The sequence below is a fragment of the Cnephaeus nilssonii genome (genome assembly GCF_951640355.1).
Source record: "Cnephaeus nilssonii genome assembly, chromosome: 16".
NCBI lineage: Eukaryota > Metazoa > Chordata > Mammalia > Chiroptera > Vespertilionidae > Cnephaeus > Cnephaeus nilssonii.
The window spans coordinates 38249097-38271710 of NC_137087.1; the positions used below are offsets into that span (position 1 = coordinate 38249097).

General features: G+C 44.0%; 1 protein-coding gene across 7 annotated transcripts in view; it reads right to left on the reverse strand.

Moving 5' to 3' along the window:
* Nucleotides 1-22614, reverse strand: part of CPEB3 (cytoplasmic polyadenylation element binding protein 3) — a 180239-nt gene that overhangs the window by 29087 nt on the left and 128538 nt on the right. For all 7 annotated transcript variants that reach the window (XM_079793468.1, XM_079793471.1, XM_079793470.1 and 4 more), the window contains exons 7-8: nucleotides 15144-15262; nucleotides 1864-1978 (exon numbers count right to left, since the gene is read on the reverse strand). In XM_079793468.1, the coding sequence (XP_079649594.1) occupies nucleotides 1864-1978; nucleotides 15144-15262 (234 nt within the window). The remainder of the gene's footprint in view (nucleotides 1-1863; nucleotides 1979-15143; nucleotides 15263-22614) is intronic.

Here is a 22614-nt window from a genome sequence, read left to right on the forward strand (position 1 = left end):
ATCTAGCACCTTGGATTTCCTGCCCTGTGGTGTCAGTGTGATCTTAGAAAAGTGTGAAAATGGACTTATAAAGGGAAAATCATATAGAGGCCCTTACCTATCCTTTCAAATAATTAAAACAGAGAGAGTAAAGGGTGAATAATAAAAAAGGAAATTTAATTTATAAGCTATTGTGTCAGTGACTTAAAAATAGACATAGGAGGCTAAAGCCAGTTCTGTTATTTTTATAACTGTGGGGCTTTTACTTTCGGAATTTTTTTTTTCAGATTCCCATCTAGGGGGGAAAAAGGAGGGGCTAGAATATTAAAATGAATTTGTGCTCGCAGTTAGGTGCAGAAAAGAATAGCTAGAATACTAGCAATGAATGTCCATTTACACTGTTAAAAGACAGCAAAGGGGATTTCTCTCTCACTCTACTCCAAAATGTCACGCTAGCTGGAAAAAGCCAGGAATATTCCACAAGGCCCCCACCTACATTTCCTTTTCTAAAGCATCTGCAGCTCAGAAACAAAGGGCTACATCTACCGCCCCTAATGCTGCTCACGGTGGAGTCGGCCCTCCCTGGACTTCCTTCTCCGAGGGCAGATCATGGGAGGGGTGGGGCTCTCTGCTGCTTTGCTTTCGTTCTTTCACACAGTTTCCAGGAAAATGAAAGTAAGACCCAAAGGTATTTGACTTTCTGAAATACCACAAAATTGCAAACTCCACAGTCACAATGAATATGTTTTAAAATCCTTCAAAATGGAATAATGCACATATTTTTATGCAGGCCCAGAGTTATCACTTAGGACTAGGTTGAAATTGAGATTTAAGTAAATATATTAAAAATGTTGAGGGATGCTTGGAATTAAGAACTCGTCCAAGTCACAGAGCCAAGTAGCTGTAGTGTAGGCACATTTTACATTTCATAATTGTTCTCACAACTTGATTTTAGTGACCTCTGCTTTCTCGTTTATGTTTTAGGTAGGATTACGTCTACCAGCTTACAAATAACACAGAGATAATGTGCTTTCGCAGCTACGGTGGCAACAGTAACCTATCTTTTCATCTTCCTTTAAAAACACAAACTCAATTATTTTAAACATTTTGAAAACTTAGTTCCTGCAAGTAATTTTGTTATATTCCACTGGCAATCGCACTGATCCACAACTGATTAGACTTGTGTTTGGATTTATATATCGATGTCATCAGCTCAGCATCCCTTCCACTGCCCCAGTCAATTATGACTGCCCAAACCCAGCAGGAACAATGATTTCATCATCGGGAAATAACAAAAAAATAAAATAAAAATAAAATAGGGAAGCTTTATAAAAAGTCATCATAAAGATGCCTGAATACAGAACTCATTTTTCAAGCTGCGTAAGAAAAAAGAATAGGAACCTGTTTCACTTGGAAAGAGTTCAGTCTGACACTCAGGGACACACTTTCCAGCAGTGGTTTGACTGTCACTGAGGGCACACGGCTGCCCGGGACATATGGGTAACTTCTCTTTCCGTCATACATTACAATGCTAACTGGCATAAGAATGCACACTGCCAAATGTACTGGTACTATTTTTAAACTATGTGGTTGAATAGGAAAGCACTAAATAGAATTCATCCTTTCAAAATAACATTTTAATGAAATTCACTCTTGCACCATCAGGAAATAGAACATTTTGGGAGGAAACATTCAATTTTGAAAGCATCAGTTCAGCGAAACTGACAGGAGAGCCTTCTTTTTTTTTTTTTTTTTCTTTTTTTTTTTTGGAGACTGTGTATAACTGACCGGAAAACCTAGGAAATATTGAAGACTAAATGCATTGGGAATTTTGTTGTTGTTGTTGTTGGTTTTTGTTGTTGTGGTGTTACTATTTCCACTCACCAGCTCGAAGGGGTCGTGGAACTCCCCCAACAAAGATAGTTTTTCTGGGGTCCAAAGGCTGAGAACCATCCATTACAAAGTCACTGTCACTTAGGTTCCATGGTCGAATTTGCACCTGAAAAAAAGTCGTTTACTTGGTCCTTACTTCATTTCCATCAACCCCAAATGAGAATAAGGTGACTAAAGACAAACCCACTGATTTGTGCATTTTACAACATACACAACCCAAACAAAAATCCAGTTATTATTTAATGTAATCTGCATTAAGTGCCTTTCGATAGAACTCTTGGGAAATCTACTTGTAGGTACTATACTCAACACTCGAGAAATATACCATGAAACCTTCAAAAAACCATCTGTGGCTTTAAAAAAAAAGCAGTCTTTTAGAGAGAGATTCTGGGCTTTGGATTAGATCCATGTTAGCAAAAGGCAGACTCTGTATAACCTGTCACAATGCAGCACTTAGCTTTGTAAGAGCTCATCTGAAGGAAGGCAATGGAAACATTAGAAATATTTTCTAAGACTTATCTGTAGGTCTGGCTTTTAAATTCTCATCACCCCCTAAAATTAAAACATTGATCTTTCAGCAATAGGATTTCACATGGATTAACACTCATCAAGTTAGCACGGAATTACCGGTAATATCAGATAGTGAGGTTACCTACTTTTGACTTATCTGATTTTTCTAAACAAGTCCGGGTAAATAAAGGCAAGCCTAGAAACTGAAGTGAATTCTCAGAGTAGAAAAAGGAACCTTCATGACATAGTTCTTTCTATTTGTTATGTCTCTTGGCTGGGAAACCAACTTCCTGTCCATTGTTCGTACTGTTTTATCAAATGATAAAAAAAAACTAAGGTATTTCATCAGAATTTGAACCTTAAAATATATTCCTTTCCATCTATAACTGAATTATCAGAGAAAAGCTTAAAACAAAGGTACCAAAAAACCCTCCCACACTGAAAGGTGAGTTTCAGCACTGCCTGAAAAGGACCGGGCACGTGTGTTCCAGCAGGGGGCTAGGTGTAGGAGCAGAGAAACAGGTGTGTCTTTAAGGAACACGCCTCTCCTTCCCTCTTAGATTAGGACAGGAAACAAAACAGCTGGATTTTCATTTCCTTAGCATCAACAAAATTCTTCTTTTCCCGCCGATGCTCGACTGTCAACAGTTAATTCAAGGAAAGGCATAAGAGCATGTCTTATGTGGTTTGGCTTATATCTAGGCGTACTCCCATTTGAAAGGTAGTGAAATCTGCCCATTACACTTTCAAAACACTTTGAATGTCAACTCTAAAACTGGCATTGCTCAGAAACAGTCTACACATTCCTTATAATTGCTACAAAATTCACCCCCACCTAACTTTTTGCCTTTTATGACCCTGCTCCCTTCACTAGTTAGCCAGAAGCCAGAAAGTCTCCATTTTTTCCTGAAAACTTGGACCCGTTTGCAATTCTGTAAACAGGCCTTGCTCTACCTATATCGCATTGGGGGGGGGGGAATTAAAAAATAAATTAAAAATAAAAACCAAAAAATGCCTTCATGAGCGCCCATTATTAATTTTCAATTTAAAACTCAATTTCCAGACACTGTAATAACTAGAATTCTAATGTCACCAACAAAACAAAAGTAGGATGCATCTTCTTCTACACAGAGCCCTCTCTTGGTTTAGTCTTATCCCTAATAAAGTAGTTAAGGCAGCTTCAGGACCTGTCCTTCAGTAACTTTCCGATAATTGAGTTTGATCCTGGATCACTTTGCTTCACAAATGAAAACAATCCCTGTGCAGTACCCATACTGTTCTGGCTTCATTTAACCTGATGACAGGAAACTCGGTCTGCTGTGCCAGCTCTAGGCTACTGCTGCTCCAAAGAACTGTGCAGGCCGCACACCTTCTTGCTGAGAGCTTCGTGACTGCCCCCTCCTCCCACCCTCACCTCATTACCTCACACACGACCCATTCCACTACCCTATTCTTGGCATTACAGCTTAGGTAAAAATACAGGGAGAGGTCTCAGGAGACAGGAATAATTAACCCTATTCATAAAGCCCACATCCCCCAGCTGACACCAGAGCGCGGCTCCTCGGAGCTCGCACCGCTGCAACGTCGGAGCGATGCCCGCAGAGGCCAGCTTCAGCTCTCTGCACGCCAAGCAAGAGGGAAACCTGTGGTCCTGTTTGCACCCAGACGTCTCATTCACACTCTGGTATCTCTGAAATATAGGTCCACTCTCACACAAGGCGTCTTCCCCATCACCGGGGCTTATTCTCAGGGCCTGATAGCCATGTTTTTTTTTCTTTTGGATTTACTCTTTGAATAATGTTTTCTGCTCCTTGAATATATTTTCCACCCCCACATGTTTCTCTATTTTTTAAATACCATACTTTATAAGCTGACTCAAATATTTTGTAGAAAGGGGTAAAACATAAATGAAAGAACAGCTTTTTTTATTACCTTTGTTTCCTTAATAATTAGTTTTGAGAATGGATAAAGTTAGAATTCTGTCCTAATTCAATATACAGTTACCAGAGCAACACAAGTTTTACATAGACGGGGTCACTGTGTGTGTGTGTGTGTGTGTGTGTGTGTGTGTGTGTGTGTCTGTGTGTGTGTCTGTGTGTGTGTGTCTGTGTGTGTGTGTGTATGTCTGTGTGTGTGTGTGTGTCTGTGTGTGTGTGTGTGTCTGTCTGTGTGTGTGTGTGTGTGTGTGTGTGTGTGGTGGAATAGGCTATTGCAGGCTATACTCTGGGCAGGAAAAGCCTCAACACTCAGAGGACAAATACACGGATGTCACCAGAAATGGTGAAGATTCTCGTAAACGAGCCTGACACTGACCCTAAAACGGATTCTCCTTCCTGGAGAAACCTGACCACACTTGCTTATAAAGGGGAAGATGCACCGCCCACCAGCTCCTCAGCGTGCCACTGGTCACACAAAACCCATGTCTGCAGGGCCGGGCAGGTAGCATAACTGTGTCAAGCCACCAGGCAATGTAGGCAGTCAGTGACACCCTGAATAAATCACTCCCTTTAAAAAGTTTTTTTTTAAATTTTATTTTTAAATCACTCCTTTTAAAGGAAGCAGACACTTCTCAGCTCCAGCAAAGTAGTTATAATTTGCAAATGGGCTGTCAGACATTCCCATTTTTCAAGAGTAGCTAGATTTTTATGTGACACTTCAAGAATTTAAAATGCTGGGAACTAATTCAAACGTTCACATCACGGTGTAGGCTAAACCAAACGCCCTGCAGGCCAGTCTCTGCTGTGGCTGCAAAGGCTTAGCTGCCACACAGCTCGCCACGGAAAGCTGTGCTCCGTAAGCACTCCCGAGAGACAATACACAACGGCTTTCCTTTAAAGGGTTTGTGTGTGTTTTTAAAGCATGTATAATAAACTTGAATAATAGACAGCTGTTCAAAGAATTGAAAGTTTTCTGACTAAACTACACAAAAGAGACGTTACCAAATTTTTCTAGAAAAATACCTAATAGAATAAAATACCTAGTTATCATACTGTATAGAAACCAAAGTTTCATCCTAGTTCTACAACTAAAGGTCATTATTCATAGGGGTAAGATTAGGCCACGTGCTAGAGAAAAAACTTGAGAAATGCAATCTGGGTCACTTATTTTGACAGGAAGCATAACATCATTCCCCCAGAAAAAATTTTATTGAAGATTTCAGAAGTCTATGTTATAATTAAATACAAAATGCATTTTATTATATATTTAATAACAGGTTATGAGTTTTAGAAAAACCAGTTTTTGTTTTATTATTTTTTTTAATCCTCACCCGAGGATTTTTTTTAAATTGATTTTTTAGAGAGGGACAGAAACCTCAATTGGTTGCCTCCCGTCAAACCCACAAGCTAGCTACGTGTCCTGACCAGGAATCGAACCTGAAACCTTTTGGTGTACAGGATGATGTTCTAGCCAACTGAGCCACCCAGCCAGGGCAGTAAGAATAGTTTTTAATACAAACCTTAGGGCTTCAAGTTTCTGAACATGACTAAGCCTCCCTATAGCTCTAGAATTCTCTCAATTTAGACCACTATTGAGAATTTAGATATTCATCTACCAATAAATAATGTTCTCTTGCGCTCATTTTGAATGTCTTGCCCTATCTTTCATCCTTGTCTGGCCATCTCCTTAGACTAAAAACAGCAGTCACATGAACGTCCCATGCTCATTGCCTCCTTTTCATCTGCTCATCGCAAGGCCGCTCCAAAAAGCAACCAAACTATTCAGAGTCCACAGTGCAATCCGGTGGCTGGCTCAGGGAAACTACCCCACCCCAAACAGCCTCGCTGCCATGTGTTGTTTCCCATAAAGCACAGGGCTAAGACCCCCGGCCCAGCCCAGTTTCCTTTGTCCTCTTTTCAATACCCTTCAAACTCCTGCTCAAGCTCTTCAGGAAAGTCTCCATTTTTCGCTGCCTAATCCTACAATCCTTTCAATCTGCATGAATCAGAAAAACAAGACTGCAGAACTATCAGGCTTGCTCTCCCCAGCAAGCCTCAGCATCCCAGCTCTTCTGACAACCAGGATGAGTCAGCTAAACCCAGGTCCGCTGACATACAGCTGCCACGGCTCAGCTGTAGTGGTAATGAACTCAGACCCACTCCAGTTGTCAGCAATCCTATTTTAAGCACCACAGGCCTCACAGAATGACTGGAGTGCCCCACAAATAAACTAGTGTGTGGTTTGTGAGGCATCTTTCTCTCTTCCACGGCATAAGGGGTTGTTTTATTAATACTGACCACCCAAACTAGCAGCCACACGGCAGTAACTGTGGTTTGGACTCTTCAAAGTACATCCATATTTGATATCTCATTTCAACCTAATTTGTGCCACATGGCGCCCTAACGAAAAGGTCAGTCAATTTCTAGGAGTTTTAGATGCTGCCTATTATCCCCAAGTGCTGCCCTCCAACCAGTGGAGAAGAGAAGGAGAGGCCTTCCCTGTATCTTCTGGGGGATGTGGCCAGAAAGGAACCCAAGAGCTGATCAGAGTCATTGGCCTCGACAAGATTATGTACCCTGGGCAGCTCTGGGGCCTCCAGTCAGAGCTCCATCGGGCCTTAAAGCATAAAGCCAGGAGTCTTACACTCAGACCATTTCTCCCATTCCTTAGATAGAAGTACAGCCATGCGTTGCTCAGTGACAGGGGCATGTTCTGAGAAATGTGTTGTGAGGCCATTTCGTCGTTGTGCAAACATCACCGAGTGCACTGGCACAGCCTCCTACTGTAACTGTATGTGCTATGCTTTTCTATAGGGCTGGCAGCACAGTAGCTTGTTGACACCAGCATCCCCACAAACAGGTTAGTAATGCGTTGGGCTATGATGCTAAGACATCACTAAGGGATAAGAATTTTCCGCTCCATGATAATTTTATGGGATTGCTGTTGTATATGTGGTCTGTCCTTGACCAAAACGTCATTAGGTGGTGCATGGCTATAGATCAAGGTTCCCTAGAGCCTCCTCAGAGCCAGGTATCTCCCCAGACAGGGAGCCAGAAGTAACATGGGAATTCTCTCATGCCCTCCCAAAATGCTCCTGGTCCACCATCAAGGTCAGAAACAGTCCAAGGACAAAAAGGAAAGCCCTGCCAGCTGCACCAAGCTGCACAGTCTGCCGGATGCATGCAAACCACAGGCTTGCAGCCCCTCCAGGACCTTCAGTTACTGTTGAACAATTCAAACAGCACTCTGTATACCGTCTCATAAGGGCGCCCAATGCAAAAAGAGAGCACGCATAAACTGTGCCCCCCAAATGGCTATGCATATCCTTGCTTTATGCTTGACTTCATAAGTCCATTCTTAATTAAATGCTGATTAATAACTGTACTTCTAAGCGGAAGACTCAATGGAATGCCTTTCCTCTAAAGGCGTTCCTGACTCCTGCGGGAACATCTGACCACGTTGCCCTTTGAGCCCCTGTCCCTGCCCTCCCCAACCCAACTACTCCTATAAAACGTCTATCATTGCACCTGTGACTCCTTACTTCACTTACTATTCACCTGTCTTCCTCTACTGGCCTCTGAGGCTGAGCCCATATCTCTGCATGCTTCCCAATTGTCCAGCACAAGGCCCAGCTCTTCGTGAGTGCTCAGTGCTCCACAGTGAATGAACAAAGGCTTTCCTGAGGGACAGACATGGGTGTCCAGCAGCTGCCCTTCTATCTCCCAGTTCACTCCTCTCACTAAACTGAAAGCTACCTTCTGTGGGCATGGACATACAGTATGTCTGGTCACCAGTAGAGGTCCCAAGACTTGGGCCCAATCAGTGTAAATTTCTGATGCCACCAAGTACCTAGTGCTCATCATTACTGCTGGTGCTTCCACATCACTTAGAAAGGGTAAGCATGACAGACGAGTCCCTGTTGAAAGAAAGAAACTAGGACTTTTGAGCACCTACACTGCACCACTGTGGCAGGCATTCTGCACGCGTGGCTACACTTAAATTCACTAAAACCATTATGCTGTCAAAATCATACCTACTTTAGAGATAAGGAAAGGAAGGATCAGAAGAGTAAAGTTAACTCAGGACTGACACCCACGTTTAGCTAACCCAAAGCCTATATACTATGTGCTTTTTCCCCTTGCAATGATGTCGTGTGCCTACAAGGCTCCCTGTCCTCCAGGCTACTAGCCACCAGTCATACTTGCTCATGGTCTCCTGGACAAGTGACAGTGCATGTTTATTTGTGAGCGATTAACCTCTCTCTTCTTTCCAAACTTATTCTACCCATTTTCAATGCATTACAGAAGTAACCGATGGGCTCTTGTTACACCTAACAAGCCTAGCCATTAGAAAAGTTCAAGCAGGTGACTTCGCAATGAAACTGGCACTGTCTTCAGCTAGTTTATCTTCCGGGTTCACAGCCTCAAGCAATCATGCTCTGCAGCCAGACCATTTTGTCCAGTGTGTACTTTCAGCTCCACGGTACGAGGACAAGGATGTTGTTACTGGCATGCTGGTCACTAAGACTCTTGAGAGGAATGTACACATAAAAGTTCAAGTGACCTAAGTTTTTCCTGGGAAGAAGCCTATTCTTTGCGTGAGTTTCATGGAACAGTAATTCTACACAAATTTTCACAAGTGTAATTCCCAACCAGGTATATAATATGCTGGGTTAAACAATGTTACACAATTTACTTACTGCAAGACCTGTCAGAATTATATCAATTTTTCCCAAATGTTTTTGGCTACTGAACCTTTAATTAAAGAAGAAAATAGGTATAAATGGCACAAAGTCAGTGCTCAATAAATGACACCTATTATTATCATGAGCAAAACCTTTTGTCAGTGTTCCTCTCAAGAGGCCAGTGTTGATGGGACAAGTGTTCTTCAGAATGCACTTTGGAAAACACGGAGTATGGTCCCTTAGGGCAGCGGTCGCCAACCGGTGGTCTGCAGACCGCTGGTGGTCCATGAGGTCCGAAAGGTTGGCGACCACTGCCTTAGGGGACGGACTGGCTGTTTTGTCCACTAGGTGCTGCTTAGTACACTAGAACTGCAGCATCTTTTAGACCTCAGTAACAGCTTCCAAAAAAGAAATAATAACAGCTTCCAAAGACTCAAGCAAGCACTAAGGAACTCTGGGCCCATATCAAAATCAGAGGTTCGGGGGGGAGGGGGGATAGGATTTATTATGAAGAGGAAGTACTGCTCTCATTTTAGAGGCGGAATCCTCCTTTGGAGAAATTCCTATGATGGAAGGTGGCCAAACCACAAATTTAGGCCAAGGATTCAACAAACAAACAAACAAATAAATAAGGAAAATCAGAAATGCTGAAGATTTCCGAAGGGGCATATAACAAAACCAGATTTGATTGAGCCAAGATAAAACACAGTTGTCCTTTTAGAAGGTAGTAAATGGAGAATGAAAGAGTTTGAGTAAATACACCACAAACGCAAGGACTGAGGCCGTCGGTCAAGGTGCCCTATAACTTAGCCCCTTTCTACTTCTCCCTATTTCATTTTCCTCTACTCCTTTCATACTTTTGTGCTCCATCTAGCCAGCCTAAATGTTGGCCATTCATACCACACACAATTTCTCATTTCTGTGTTCATACTGTTGGATTTCTCGAAAATGTCTGTTTACCCACCCCTTCACCCCTCTCCAGGCCAATCTCCAAACTCTCTTAATCCTTCAAGGCCTAGTTCAAATGACACTTCATTCAAGAAGCTTTCTTTTATCACGCCAGGTATATATAAACTCTCCAAAGTCCTACCTTTATATCTTATCCTCATTGTATTTATTTTCCTTACTTTGACAAATATTTAAGAACCTTTTATGAACCAGGCTCCATATTAGTGTGTATTTAAATACTTGTGTTATCTACCCATGACACTATTGCGTTTTTGACACAGGATTTTATGCCTGATTCAGAGTAAGTTCTGATTCACAGTAACCAGGACGAAGGCCTTGCCCACAATACACACTCAAAGGTGGTTTGAAGGAAGGCAGGCAAACCGTGTAGAAAGATGGCTGCACGTGGGCTGGCGATAGCTCGAACAGCAGGTACAGTTTGCTGTAGATGGTGCAGTGACCAGAGAAGCCTTCGGGAAACAGAAGGCATTTGAGAGGGGTCTTAAAATAAGGAAAAGAATTAGAAATGAGGATGGGAACAGAAATATCTTCGTTATTTGAATACGGGGTTTAGAAGGAAAGCAGAAAATGGTAAGTTTAGAAAAAAAAATTTTTTGAAGCCAGACTGGGAAGGTGTTAAATCCCAGGCAAAAGGATCTGGACTGCTTTTGTAACTAAAGAGGAGGGATGGAAAGTGCTAGTGATCTCCTTCATATATGAATGGGGGCAAGAGAGACCAGATGATAAGGCAGATTGGACAGAATTAAAATTTAAAGAATTAAGCCAGCCTCTATTTCCAGCTTCCTTGCTCCTAACATTTTTTTTTTCAATTTCTGCTTTCAAGTTTTAAGTGGATGACCATGTTACCTGAGCAATAACCTAAAGAAATGACTTGACGTAAGCACACTGTCTGGTAAGACAGTTTTTCAATGCTATACAGCAATCAATCAGTCATCTTTCAGGACATTTATCATTGTGATTGTGCTGTAAACTTCAAGGAGAAGGAAGCAGGAAACTTCTCTGATATGCCTTTCAAGGTGTTTACTATCCCACATCCCTGGCCAAAGTGTGCTAGAAGGTAAGAAGCGTAAACCGCTCCTTCCTCGCCTCCTTCTCAAGGTTCCTCTTTTTCAGCCCCTATCCCTGTTGGACCCTCCCAGGTTTCCTGCTCTATCAGATTGCTGTCGTGAACTTTCAGGTTCAATCTATTGATACTTTCAAAAAGTAGTGTCACCTTAACAGGAGGGACCACGGTCACAGTGTCTGCCCGCTTCACCAGGGGCCTGGACGAGGACGTAGCCGTCCTCTGGGACGTCTGGGGCATCGAGCTCTAGAACTCCTCTTGCTGGAGGAGGAAAAATCATACATCTAGGAATTTTGTCATAGTTCCTGCTCTTGCCGATTTGACTACCTATTCTTTGGGCCTGAGGAGTCAAACAATCAGGCGACGAGTGGAGTTTCTTCTGTAACCTTTCAGGATCAGACCAGCTCACAGAGCAGTCTGAGTGGAGCCATTTAAAAGGTACTCGCAGACCAAAAACACGACACTACCTGAAATACACTAAGTAGGGACTCGTTTGAGTTAAAAACAAACATGATCTTAGAAGGTTTAAGTCAGAGGGAACCTCACTATCAGGCTCTGTACTAGGAAAAGAATGTTGATTAACCTAATCCACACAAAGGAAACGGGGTCTGGTGCAGGAGGATGCGGGATGAGGGGTGGGGGGTGGGGAGGGAGGATAGAGGAAGGACAAAGGATAGAAAATCTGTGAGGTCATTTTGGAACATGGTATATTTCCAAGGAGCAATCCAGGGAGGATTGGAGAGAACTAAACAGCAGAACGAGGGCCCTGGGATACTGAGAGGGAGCCAAGCTAAGAAGCAGAAAAAGTAGAAAGAGCCATAGCTCAGAGAGTTTGGCAAATGAGCTCCAAATGCTGCCTTGACTTTGAGCTACTGCCAAGGTCCTCGTTTACTCCCAAAGGTTCAGCCCAGCTCTCACTTTCTGTGAGCATCCAAAGTGAGGTGGGATGTGTCGAAACCTGGGAGGGAAGTGTGGCTAAACGAGGCCAGGAGGGAGAGACGTAGAGCTGAGGCACAGGAAGAGAAGGTTTCAAAAATGGAGCCAAAAGAGTTGGAACCCATAATGGGAGCGAGCTCCTTCACAAATTACAGGTGTTTGGGGACTTTTATGTTTCCCAGCCTAAATTTTATTCAAATTGTTTATGCTGGAAACTCTGAGTGTGCTTGGGTCAAAGAAATATGTGATCGGCAGCCACCATTCAGAATTCACTGACCTCCAATAAACTGCTTCACTTGAGCTCAGAAAGTGAAAACTGCAATAAGGCAAAAATTTGTAGAAAACACAAAGGAAAGTTAGTTTCTCCATAAACATTTCCAAAACAGATAATTACACTAATTATTTTCAGAAGTCCCTCAAGCCAAAGTTAACACGTGGATTGAAAACACTCAACAGTAATGGTGTTGCTTCCATACCACCTCCATCTGCAACCACCACTGCTCATTCCCCTCTCAAGAGATGCCCAGTCCTGGTGAGACGTGCCCGACAAGGGGTATTATCCTCCTCCCACAGAGCCAGTGATGAGCCATCCAAGGTACACAAGGCCCATCAGCTCATCTCTAGTCTCTTCCCCTCAATCCAACTGCTTCTTAATCTATTATGGGCAAAACTCTCTCAACATGTACCTCTACCTTCCTGCCTTTTTATCCTATCTAATAAAGAGGTGATATGCAAATTGACCGTCACTCCAACACATAAGATGGCCACCCCCATGTGGACACAAGATGGCCACCACAAGATGACCTGTAGGGGAGGGCAGTTAGGGGTGACCAGGCCTGAAGGGGAGGGCAGCTGGGGGGACCTAAGCCTGCAGAGGAGGGCAGTTGGGGGGTGACTGGGCCGGCTGGGGAGAGCAGTTGGGAGGGACAAGGCCTGCAGGGGAGGGCACTTTGGGGCGACCAGGCCTGCAGGGGAGGACAGTTAAGAGGTGACCAGGCTGGCAGGGGAGGGCAGTTAGGGGCAATTGGGCTGGCAGGGGAGCAGTTAGGCATTGATCAGGCTGGCAGGGGAGTGGTTAGGGGGTGATCCGGCTGGCAGGCAGAAGCAGTTAGGGGCAATCAGGCAGGCAGGCAGGCGAGCAGTTGTGAGCCAGCAATCCTGGATTGTGAGAGGGATGTCCAATAGCATTGGGCCTAAATGGGCAGTCAGATACCCCTTGAGGGGTCCCAGATTGGAGAGGGTGCAGGCTGAGCTGAGGGATACCCCCGCCCCCGTGCATGAATTTCATGCACTGGGCCTCTAGTATATATATAAATAAATATATTTCTAATCGCCTCCTAGAGTGTATGACCAATCAATCCCATCTTAGCCCTTTCTAGCTCACCCCACTCCCCTTCCACCGATGTGAAGTGGCAGAGGTTCTCTGGAGGTTGGCCATTTACCTGTCAGACATCTGACCCTGACCAATTGGGGTCAGTCTTCCTAATTTCACACTATTCCAAAGAGATTGAGAAAAGTTATTTCAGCTTTTCACTCAGATGAAACCCTGCCCACTCCACTCCCATGGTAGTCAGTCCCCATGTCTCCCTCATAACCCCCGGCCTCTCCACACTGTTTAAATTAAGACCAAAGTTAACAAAGTTTCCCTACTCCTTTTCCCCACATACTGTTTCTTTATTCCTCTCCCCCTGCCTCGTATGCTACTCTATCTAATTCTGCTAATTATTATAAAAAAAATTTTAATGGCCCCAGAATTTGAAAATTACAGTGGCACTTCACATGTGTTAAAATCCTGGCTTCTCCTTCTGCATCAATTATTCTATTATGTTCAGCATCTCCCTGCTTTCCTAACCCCCTCTTCTGCTTTACATACTGCAGTCTCCCTCTTAGAGGTGGCCAAGTCCCAGCATCATTCTTGTGCAACCAACTATAAACCCTGTCCTAGATGTCACCACTCTTTTCAACAGATGTTACCATGTAGATAAGCTCCATCCTCACGTTTCTAAATCCAAAAGCACTATGGTAGACTAACAACACCATCCAGTTACACAAGTACCTCACCTCACCAAATGTTTTCACATTCGTTTTCCTCTTTTCTGAGCCTGACATCCCAGAGAGGGACCATTATTCTTCCCATTGTACAGACGAGGAAACCAAGATTCAGCAAGGATTAGGTGATTTTATTCACAGCCAAGAAGATATGTAAATGCTAGACACAAGACTCTAAATTTTATGTCCAACCCCAACTTTCCCCCCCCATGCACATTTCTGAGAGTGCATCTAGTTGCCAAGCGAGCCCCCCTCTTCTTCTTTTTTTTTTTTTGAGCCCCCCTCTTCTGATGTAAGTCTTACAGGGGATGCTGCAGGCCGGCCCCAAGGAAGATCCATGCCTTGGACCACATCGCTATTTGTACTCTATTTCCCTCTCCTAGCACCAAGTCTCGACACACAAACTCACCCCTCCCAACGTCCCACAGATCCTTACTTCTTCCATGTTAACTGAGTTCTTTTCTTCTGCTCACAACATAGGTCTGCCCCTTCTCCACTCATACCCACGCTGCCAGGAGAAAGGAAGCAGTCTTCCTCTCTCACCCAAGGACTGACACTCTTTGGTTCAGTAACCACACACTGTACTAGGGTACATTTGCTGATGGTTTGGGGTCCACGTTCCCTGTCCTTCCCCTCCCCTGCCCTGTTCCAACTCTCCATTGTACAGTGTACACTCCTGGCCCAGAGGCTCGATTTAGCCAGCTGTGGGTACTCAGCACAATGCCTCGCATTCAAAGGCACATAAACATTGACAATTATGGTCTTTTAAAAAAAAAATTACTCCTGTCCTTGATCTGAAATAATAATACAAACCAGCTGCCAAAACCATTAAGAGCATTATTTACTTCAATTAAGAGACTCTGAATAGGAATTAGCTTAAAAGAGCTGTAAAGTGAAAGACAAGGGCACATTTGTTTACATGCGGTCCCAAAGGTATAAAACGAAATACTGAGTAATTTGCTATTAGCGTCCCATCAACGACAGTCCAGCTCCACTGCACAGCAAGGTCACCCCGGGTAAGAGGATCCCCGTTACCGGCATTCCCAGTACAAGGAGGGGCTGTCAGCTAGTCCAGTGGCACATGTGCTCTAGAAAAGCAACAGCTGGCTGCATGCTACGTACCGGTTTATCCTTGATGGTGGGGCTGGACACGCACAGGTACAGTTTCCCGTCTTCCTCCAGGCAGGCATCTATCAGAGCTTGCACTGAGCTCTCCTCCTGGAACAGCAGAAAGGCATAGCCTTGGGGAGAACAAAAAGAAAGGGCGTGGGGAGGAATCAGTAAACTGAACTCAGAACACCACGTACAGCGTTACCTATTGCTTTACGTTGGCCAACGCTGACTAAAATCTACGAACGTGAAGTGGGACACAGGGAAGTCATAGTTACTGAGACCCTCGCTTGCCAGGCATTGTATTAGGTGCTCTATACACACTACCGTGCCTTAGCGCTGATACGTGCACCTTGAAAACATCACACTGAGGGGGAAAAGCCAGGCACACAATACCACATATGGTATGATTCCATGTGCATGGAATGTCCATAAGAGGCAAATCTACAGAGACAAAAAATAGATTCGTGGCTGTCTAGGGCTGGGGGGCTGGAGGGAATCGGTACAGGGTTTCTTTTTGGGATGATGAAAGTTTTAAAAAATTAACTGTAGTGATGGCATCTGTGAACATACTGAAAACCACTGAACTATACATTTTAAATGGAGGCACTATAGGGTATGTGAATTATATTTCTTTTTTTAAATATTTTATTGATTTTTTTTATTGATTTTTTTTACAGAGAGGAAGGAAGAGGGATAGAGAGTTAGAAACATCGATCAGCTGCCTCCTGCACACCCCCTTCTGGGGAAGTGCCCGCAACCAAGGTACATGCCCTTGACCGGAATCGAACCTGGGACCCTTCAGTCCACAGGCTGATGCTCTATCCACTGAGCCAAACCAGTTAGGGCATGTGAATTATATTTCAACAAAACTTGTCCAAAAACAAAAACCACACAATAGGCTAGTGTGTTACTTCTGATGATGATGTTTCTCCAGGGATACTCTCCTGTCTCATGACAGCACACAATCTACAAACAGGACACTAACGGCAGCGTTTCCATGGACACAGCCAGCTTAGTTCAGTTCAGTGCAGTTCAGTGAGAATGCTGAGCAACTTGACAAGTGGGATACAATCTATAAATTATGATAAAACTGAGATAAATGAGAGGTCTCTGCTGTCAAAGAGACTTCTGTAGTAGAAGAAACAGACATTTTAGACAATGAACTACTAGCTACAAAACTGAGGGAGATACGTGGGGACAGAAGGTGCCGTGGGACCTCAGAGGAGTAAGGACTCTGACTTGGGAGAATCAGCAGAGACTTCAAAGAGGACAACAGATGATCAAGGGGCCAATTATGCCACTTTCTGCCACACTGGCACTCACGAATGACAGCTGAGCAAGGGCCCATCATGAGCTAGTCTAAGCCTGAGCATTCAACTGTTCAACCTCTCTGCAACCCCTCTAGCTTGGCTAAGTCTCTCAGCTGTCGTCTCCACTCCCGGTCCTGCTAAGGACCTCAAAGGAGACCATCACCAACACGATTCTCCTCTGGTGCGTTGCGTGCCAGGAAGATGGAAGTAGAGGAAGGGATAAGAACCCTCATATTCAGAAGATTCTCGTACATCAAAGACGTTAATCAACGGGCCTCGAAGCAAAGCTCTCTGGAGCCCTGGGCAGCACGTAACAACGTTGGCAGTGGATAATGAATGATGGGTGCTCTTTTTTAAATCCCTTTTCCAAACTCCTCATCTACTATCCAGAGCATCCAAGTAAACATAACGGGAAAAAGGTCAAGTACTACCCAGCACACCAAGAGTGACCACTGCAACAGGCAGAAGCCAACAAACACGGGAGACACCAAGCCTCCAGGAGCGGGGAGGTGGGTGCCGGAGGGAGGCTGCCTAAGTGGTAGGACCCAGAGCTGTTTTCTGGGCTTTGCTCCCAGGCTAGCCGGGTCAGAGGATTCGGCAGGTGGCCAGGCAAGAAAAACAAAACCTAACGGTGAAACTAGAAAAGATAATACATCATTTCTTCATAGTGTTTCTCTTCCCGAAATAGTATCAAACAAGCCCCAGGGAATCTATTAAAAATTCAGTACTTTCACTTAATGTGAAAACACTAATTCCACTTGCCAAAGAGAATATTAGAGATGAGTGAGTTAGAAAATGCAAAAATCACAAAGAGGAGGTACTGGCTGGTGCTCTCCAACCTCCTGCCTCACCAGGTTAGAAGTGATCTTCCACAGAGGTCCTGAGGGGCACGCTGGTTATCTTGTTCTTGGAAGAACCTTGTCTGTGTACCCTATGCACAGGCACATCAAAAAGGCCTGGGGCCCTGGCCAGTGTTCCTCAGTGGCTAGAGTATCGGCCTGCACACTGAAGGGTCGCGGGTTCGATTCCCGATCAAGGGCATGTACATTGGTTGCTGGTTCACTCCCCAGCCCCGGTCGCGGTGTGTGCAGGAGGCAACCAATCGATGTTTCTCTCATATTGATGTTCGTTCTCTCTCTCTCTCTCTCTCTCTCTCTCTCTCTCTCTCTCTCTCTCTCTCTCCCCCTCTCCCTCTCCCTCTCCCTCTCCCTCTCTCCTTCCCTCCCTCTCTTCTACTCTCTTTGAAAAGCAATGGAAACAATATCCTCAGACGAGGATTTTAAAAAATGGCCTGGAATGCGGCACACTCAGTGAGCTTGGGGATGGGGTGCGATCATTTAGCTGGGGTGGCCTCCAGCTCTTTGCTCTGGAAGGCCACCAGGCTGACTGCGCCTTTCCTGCCCATCACTGTCCGCCCTCTACCATCTCCCACATCAAATCCTGCATTGGTTCCGACTTGAACCGGGCACCAGATGAAAAGGCCTTCCAACCAAAACAAAATACACCAGAAACACCCCAAGCCACTCATGAAAACGGCTTTCTGATAGTTTCACCAACTAGAACGCCTTCTGGTAGATACCTCTAGGCCAAGCAAACCAGCAGGACAATAGAATGCAGAGGATTGAAACAAAAACAAAAACGGGAAGGAAGACTCCTTCAAACACATTTCCCTCTTGCTCTTCAGAAATGTAAGGTCAAAGTAAACAAAGTGGGAAAAAATCCCTTCAAGAATAACAAGGTCAACTGGAGATAGAAATTAAATCAATGATTTACTAAGAGGCAAATTCCACAGGGTACTATGAAAAGAGTTCTGGACTAGGAGTCAGAAGGCCTGGATTTGGGTCTAAGTCCAGCATTTACTGTGTGTGGTAATAACAGCTGATGGCTACCATCTAGTGAGCATCGACTGTGCACCTTATGCGTACTAACTCATTTCATCTTCACACACACCCGGGAGGTAGGCACTCTTTTAAATGCTGATTTACAGGGCAAGCACTCGCAGAGTGATTAAGAGACCTATTCAAGGTCACCTAGTAACTGGCGAAACTACGAACTTGAACATTGACTTAAAATCTGTAAGTCTTGGCTCTTTTCTCTGTAAAATGAAGAAAATACGTGTCCTGATTATCTTATAGAAATGTAGGTTATGAGATAATATATGTAAAGATGCTTTGTAAACTAGGATATCATGCAAGGGTCGATTTTATTTTGCTGCATTTTCAGTTATTTATGTGCTATGTAAAATTAAGTTCAATTTTGCATATGTCTCATTACAAAATTAGAGTTCAAGTTAATGACATATACTTTCTACTTTGCATTTGCAAGCATTTGGTGAGTAAAGGGCAGTCATCTAATACTAAAGAAAACCAAAGTTTTTTTGAATGACAGGCTGAATATTACTGTAAACAAAGCAACTGAACATGTGCTTTCATATATCATTAGCCATTCCCAGCAGGAGAGAGAATGATCAGATGTGGTATTATTTGCTGATGGGAATACATTCCTTTAAATAAAAGCCTATTACACCTATAAATCAAGTTCCTCAAACTGTCACTATGATGGAAGGTTCTCCTATTAGTTTGAAAGGTATAAAAAAATCTTGCCCAAAAATTCATAAACTCCCTCCCCTCTGAGCCAGAGAGAGATAACAGGATTATAAAACTCCTCACGTCTCAGGAGTGTGACCTTGTTCCCCAAATGCCCCACGAGTATGCGGGGGCTCTGGAGACACGGTGAGCGACAAGAGGCCCTCAACTCAGAGCCAGTCTGAGGGGGGCAATCTGGGCGCTGGGGGTAGCAGGAGGAACTCGGCCCCGTCACCATCACGACCCTGGGTCGCAGGCAGAAGAGATGGCAGAAGACTGCTTGCTTTCCCACTGGTGCCAAACGGGTTGGGGAGGAAGGTAGAACAGCGAGGGATTTTTGGACAAGCCTGGACCGACCAACGCACTGCCCTGGGGTAGAGGGGTACTGGAAGGTATGGGGGGGCACTAAATTAGAAAAATCCCATTTTACTTGGCCATGTTTTTGAAGGGAAAATTTAATTAAAAGATCTTTTCCTCTTAATACCTGAGAACACATTAAGTAAAACAACCTTCAAAATGCTCTTGGCTACCTTTCAAAAACAAAGCGTCACGAGTGCTTAAACACATAATTTCGCGTGTTATAATTTTTAAATGGATCCCTAGTACAAATAACCATCACCATGAACTTCACCACCACGAACACCAGATACTAAGTGCTTCCAATGTGCCAGGCCCTTTGCTAATAAATACTGCACATCCGTTAGCTCTTCTCCCCCTCCTCACTGTAATTCTATAAGGTAAATACAGTTGTCATTGTTGCCATTTTACTAGTACAGATGGGGAAACCGGAACTCCAAGCGGTTAAGGGACACAGATTAAACTCTAAAAATTAAACTGAGGTTTAACATCTAGGTCAGCTTCCAAAGCTCTCATTCTTTAGCCATTCATTAACTTACACAGCCTCACCTAAAAACGCTACGGTAAATTTTCACTATCACTAGAGAATAAGGACTTGCCAGTTTATTATTTACTGTCACTTTGTAACAGTGACCGTTTAACTATCACAAGAGTGACAGCAAATAATAATAAACAATTATTTTAGTAGCAAGAAGTGGTCACCTGTGCTTCTGTCCTAAAATTTAAGGCCTTAGGTAGATATAGTTGCTCTAAAGCCCATAAAAACTCTATTGAGAAGAGTTGAAATGATGAATTTCAAAATAAGCAGGAGAAGTTCAGGTTTAGTTTTATTTAGGTCAATCGAACTTTCTTATTTAGTAAAGATGCTTATTGGTTTGAATATTTAGAAGGAAGGCTCTGGGGGATGTAGAGAGCAGATAACACTGAATTAAATCGGATTTTAGTAAAATGAATATCACCGTAACGGTAATAACCAACTTCAGCAAGAATTGGCAATGTATCCCAAAACCACGGGGTGAATCTGGGCTGGGGATACAGGTTGCTCATGTAATCCTAAGGCATCACTTCATAGATAAGTATGGCAAAGGGAGAAAAAGGTACTTTCACAATGGAGGAATCTGACAGGTAACACCTTAACCAAACGATCAAATTCAACATCAGCAACCACAGGGCAACTGACACCCCGGCCCTGCGTCCGTCCCGTGCTGTGTCTCTCCGTGTAGAACATCACCTGTGCAGTCTTCTTGCTAACAGGGTTTCACCTGAATCTCATCAGGAGGGAACAATCAGAAACTTCCAAATTAAGTGATCTTCTATAAAACATCTGGCATGGACTCTTCAAATGATACAAAAGACAAAAAGCCTGGGAAACTGTTTAAAGGAGAGTAAAGAGATATAACTAAATGCAAGGCTAGACTTTGACTGGATTTTGGATTTTAAAAAAAACAGCTCTAAAAAAACATTACGGGAACAATCTGGATGTTTCTTGGAGACATGCTACTGCATTTAGGAGGGGTCTTGATATCTACAACTTACTCTCAGAAGATCCATCAAAAATATACATGTACTAGAGGCCCAGTGCACGAATTTCGTGCACCGGGGTGTGTGTCCCTCAGCCCAGCCTGCACCCTCTCCAATCTGGGACCCCTTGAGGAATGCCCGACTGCCCATTTAGGCCCGATCCCAGTGGATCCTGGCCCCTCCCATCTGCCCTCCCCTGCTGGGCATCTTGTGGCGGCCATCTTGTGTCCACATGGGGGCAGCCATCTGTGACCACATGGGGGCAGCCATCTTGTGTGTTGGAGTGATGGTCAATTTGCATATTACTCTTTTATTAGATAGGATAGCTCAACTGGCATGGGTCAGTGCTTGAGCATCGACCTATGAACCAGGAGGTCACAGTTTGATTCTGGTGAGGGCACATGCCCAGGTTGTGGGCTTGATCCCCATTGGGGGACATGCAGGAGGCAGCCAATCAATGATTCTCTCTCATCGTTGATATTTCTATCTCTTTCTCCCTCTCTCCTCTCTGAAATCAACAAAGATATTTAAATATATATATATATATGTATAAATACTCATACAAATAGAAAAAAAAAGAGAGAAAGCAAATGTAGCAAAATGCTAACAACTGGTGAAGCTAGAGGATGGCTACATAGGTCTTCATTATACTATTCTTATAATTTTTTTCATAGGTTTGAAATTTTTAAAATAAAGATTTGTGAAAAAAAGGAAAAATCACGAGGTCTTAATGAAGAAGAGGGTAATACACTCTCCTGTTCTCCAAAGAGGTGTGTGGTCTTTAGAAATGGTTCTTAAAGGCAACTAACTTGCTCTTAGTGATTTATATGTTTCAATATCGACTGCAATAGGAAAACTACTCCAGCTCACAGGGTTGTGCCCTGACCTGCGGCTGCCTTCAGAAAGCGGTGGCTGATCAAGCAACGGCCGGCTTCTGATTAAGGGAGATCAGCCCCAGGAGGACGATCCACGGTTTGAACAGAGAGAGAAACCTCTCCTCACACAGAGTCCAGGCTCCCTGCTTTCCTGTGACCTTCCTAAAGAGACATGAAGGGCATCTCCCGAGCCAGAGCTGCCTGAGTTCAGACTTTTTTTTTTTTTTTTGGCACAGGAAGTCTGTTCCAAACATTCTCTCTGACCTTGGCTTTTAGGTCAGAGGATTTACCTGGTTTGCCTCAGGAGTCTTTGTCTTTGGATTCAATTCAATGGCACCAAAAATATTTAGGAGGTACAAGGCATGATGCTAGGCACCGAAGCTGCAAAGACGAAGAAGCTAAGGAAGAGCCCTGCCCTAGAAAAACTCAGCCTGTAAATAAATAACTAAAAAACAGCATGCAAAGTGCTACGCTGGGGGTATGTCCCACAGGACGCTGGGGAGAGACAAATGGAGCAGAGGCATCCAAACATCATGGGCGGTCAGAGAGCAAAGGCCATCTCTGAGCTGGAGGAGAATTACTTTTCCAGGCAGGAAGGGCACTCCAAGGTCAGGAAAGAGCACAGGCCAAGGCACTGGAAGGTCGAAGGATCGGCTCATTTGGAAAGCAGTGAGCAGAGTTCATCAGTTAGAATACAGGGTTGGGGGCAGCGGGTGCGAAGAGAGAACGCAGCTCACCAACCCCCTGCCTGCTGCCTGGAGAATACGGTCGGTCTCTGAACTGGATTCCTCCTTCCTTTTCCTCTCGGAAGAGAACATCGATCTCTAGGACA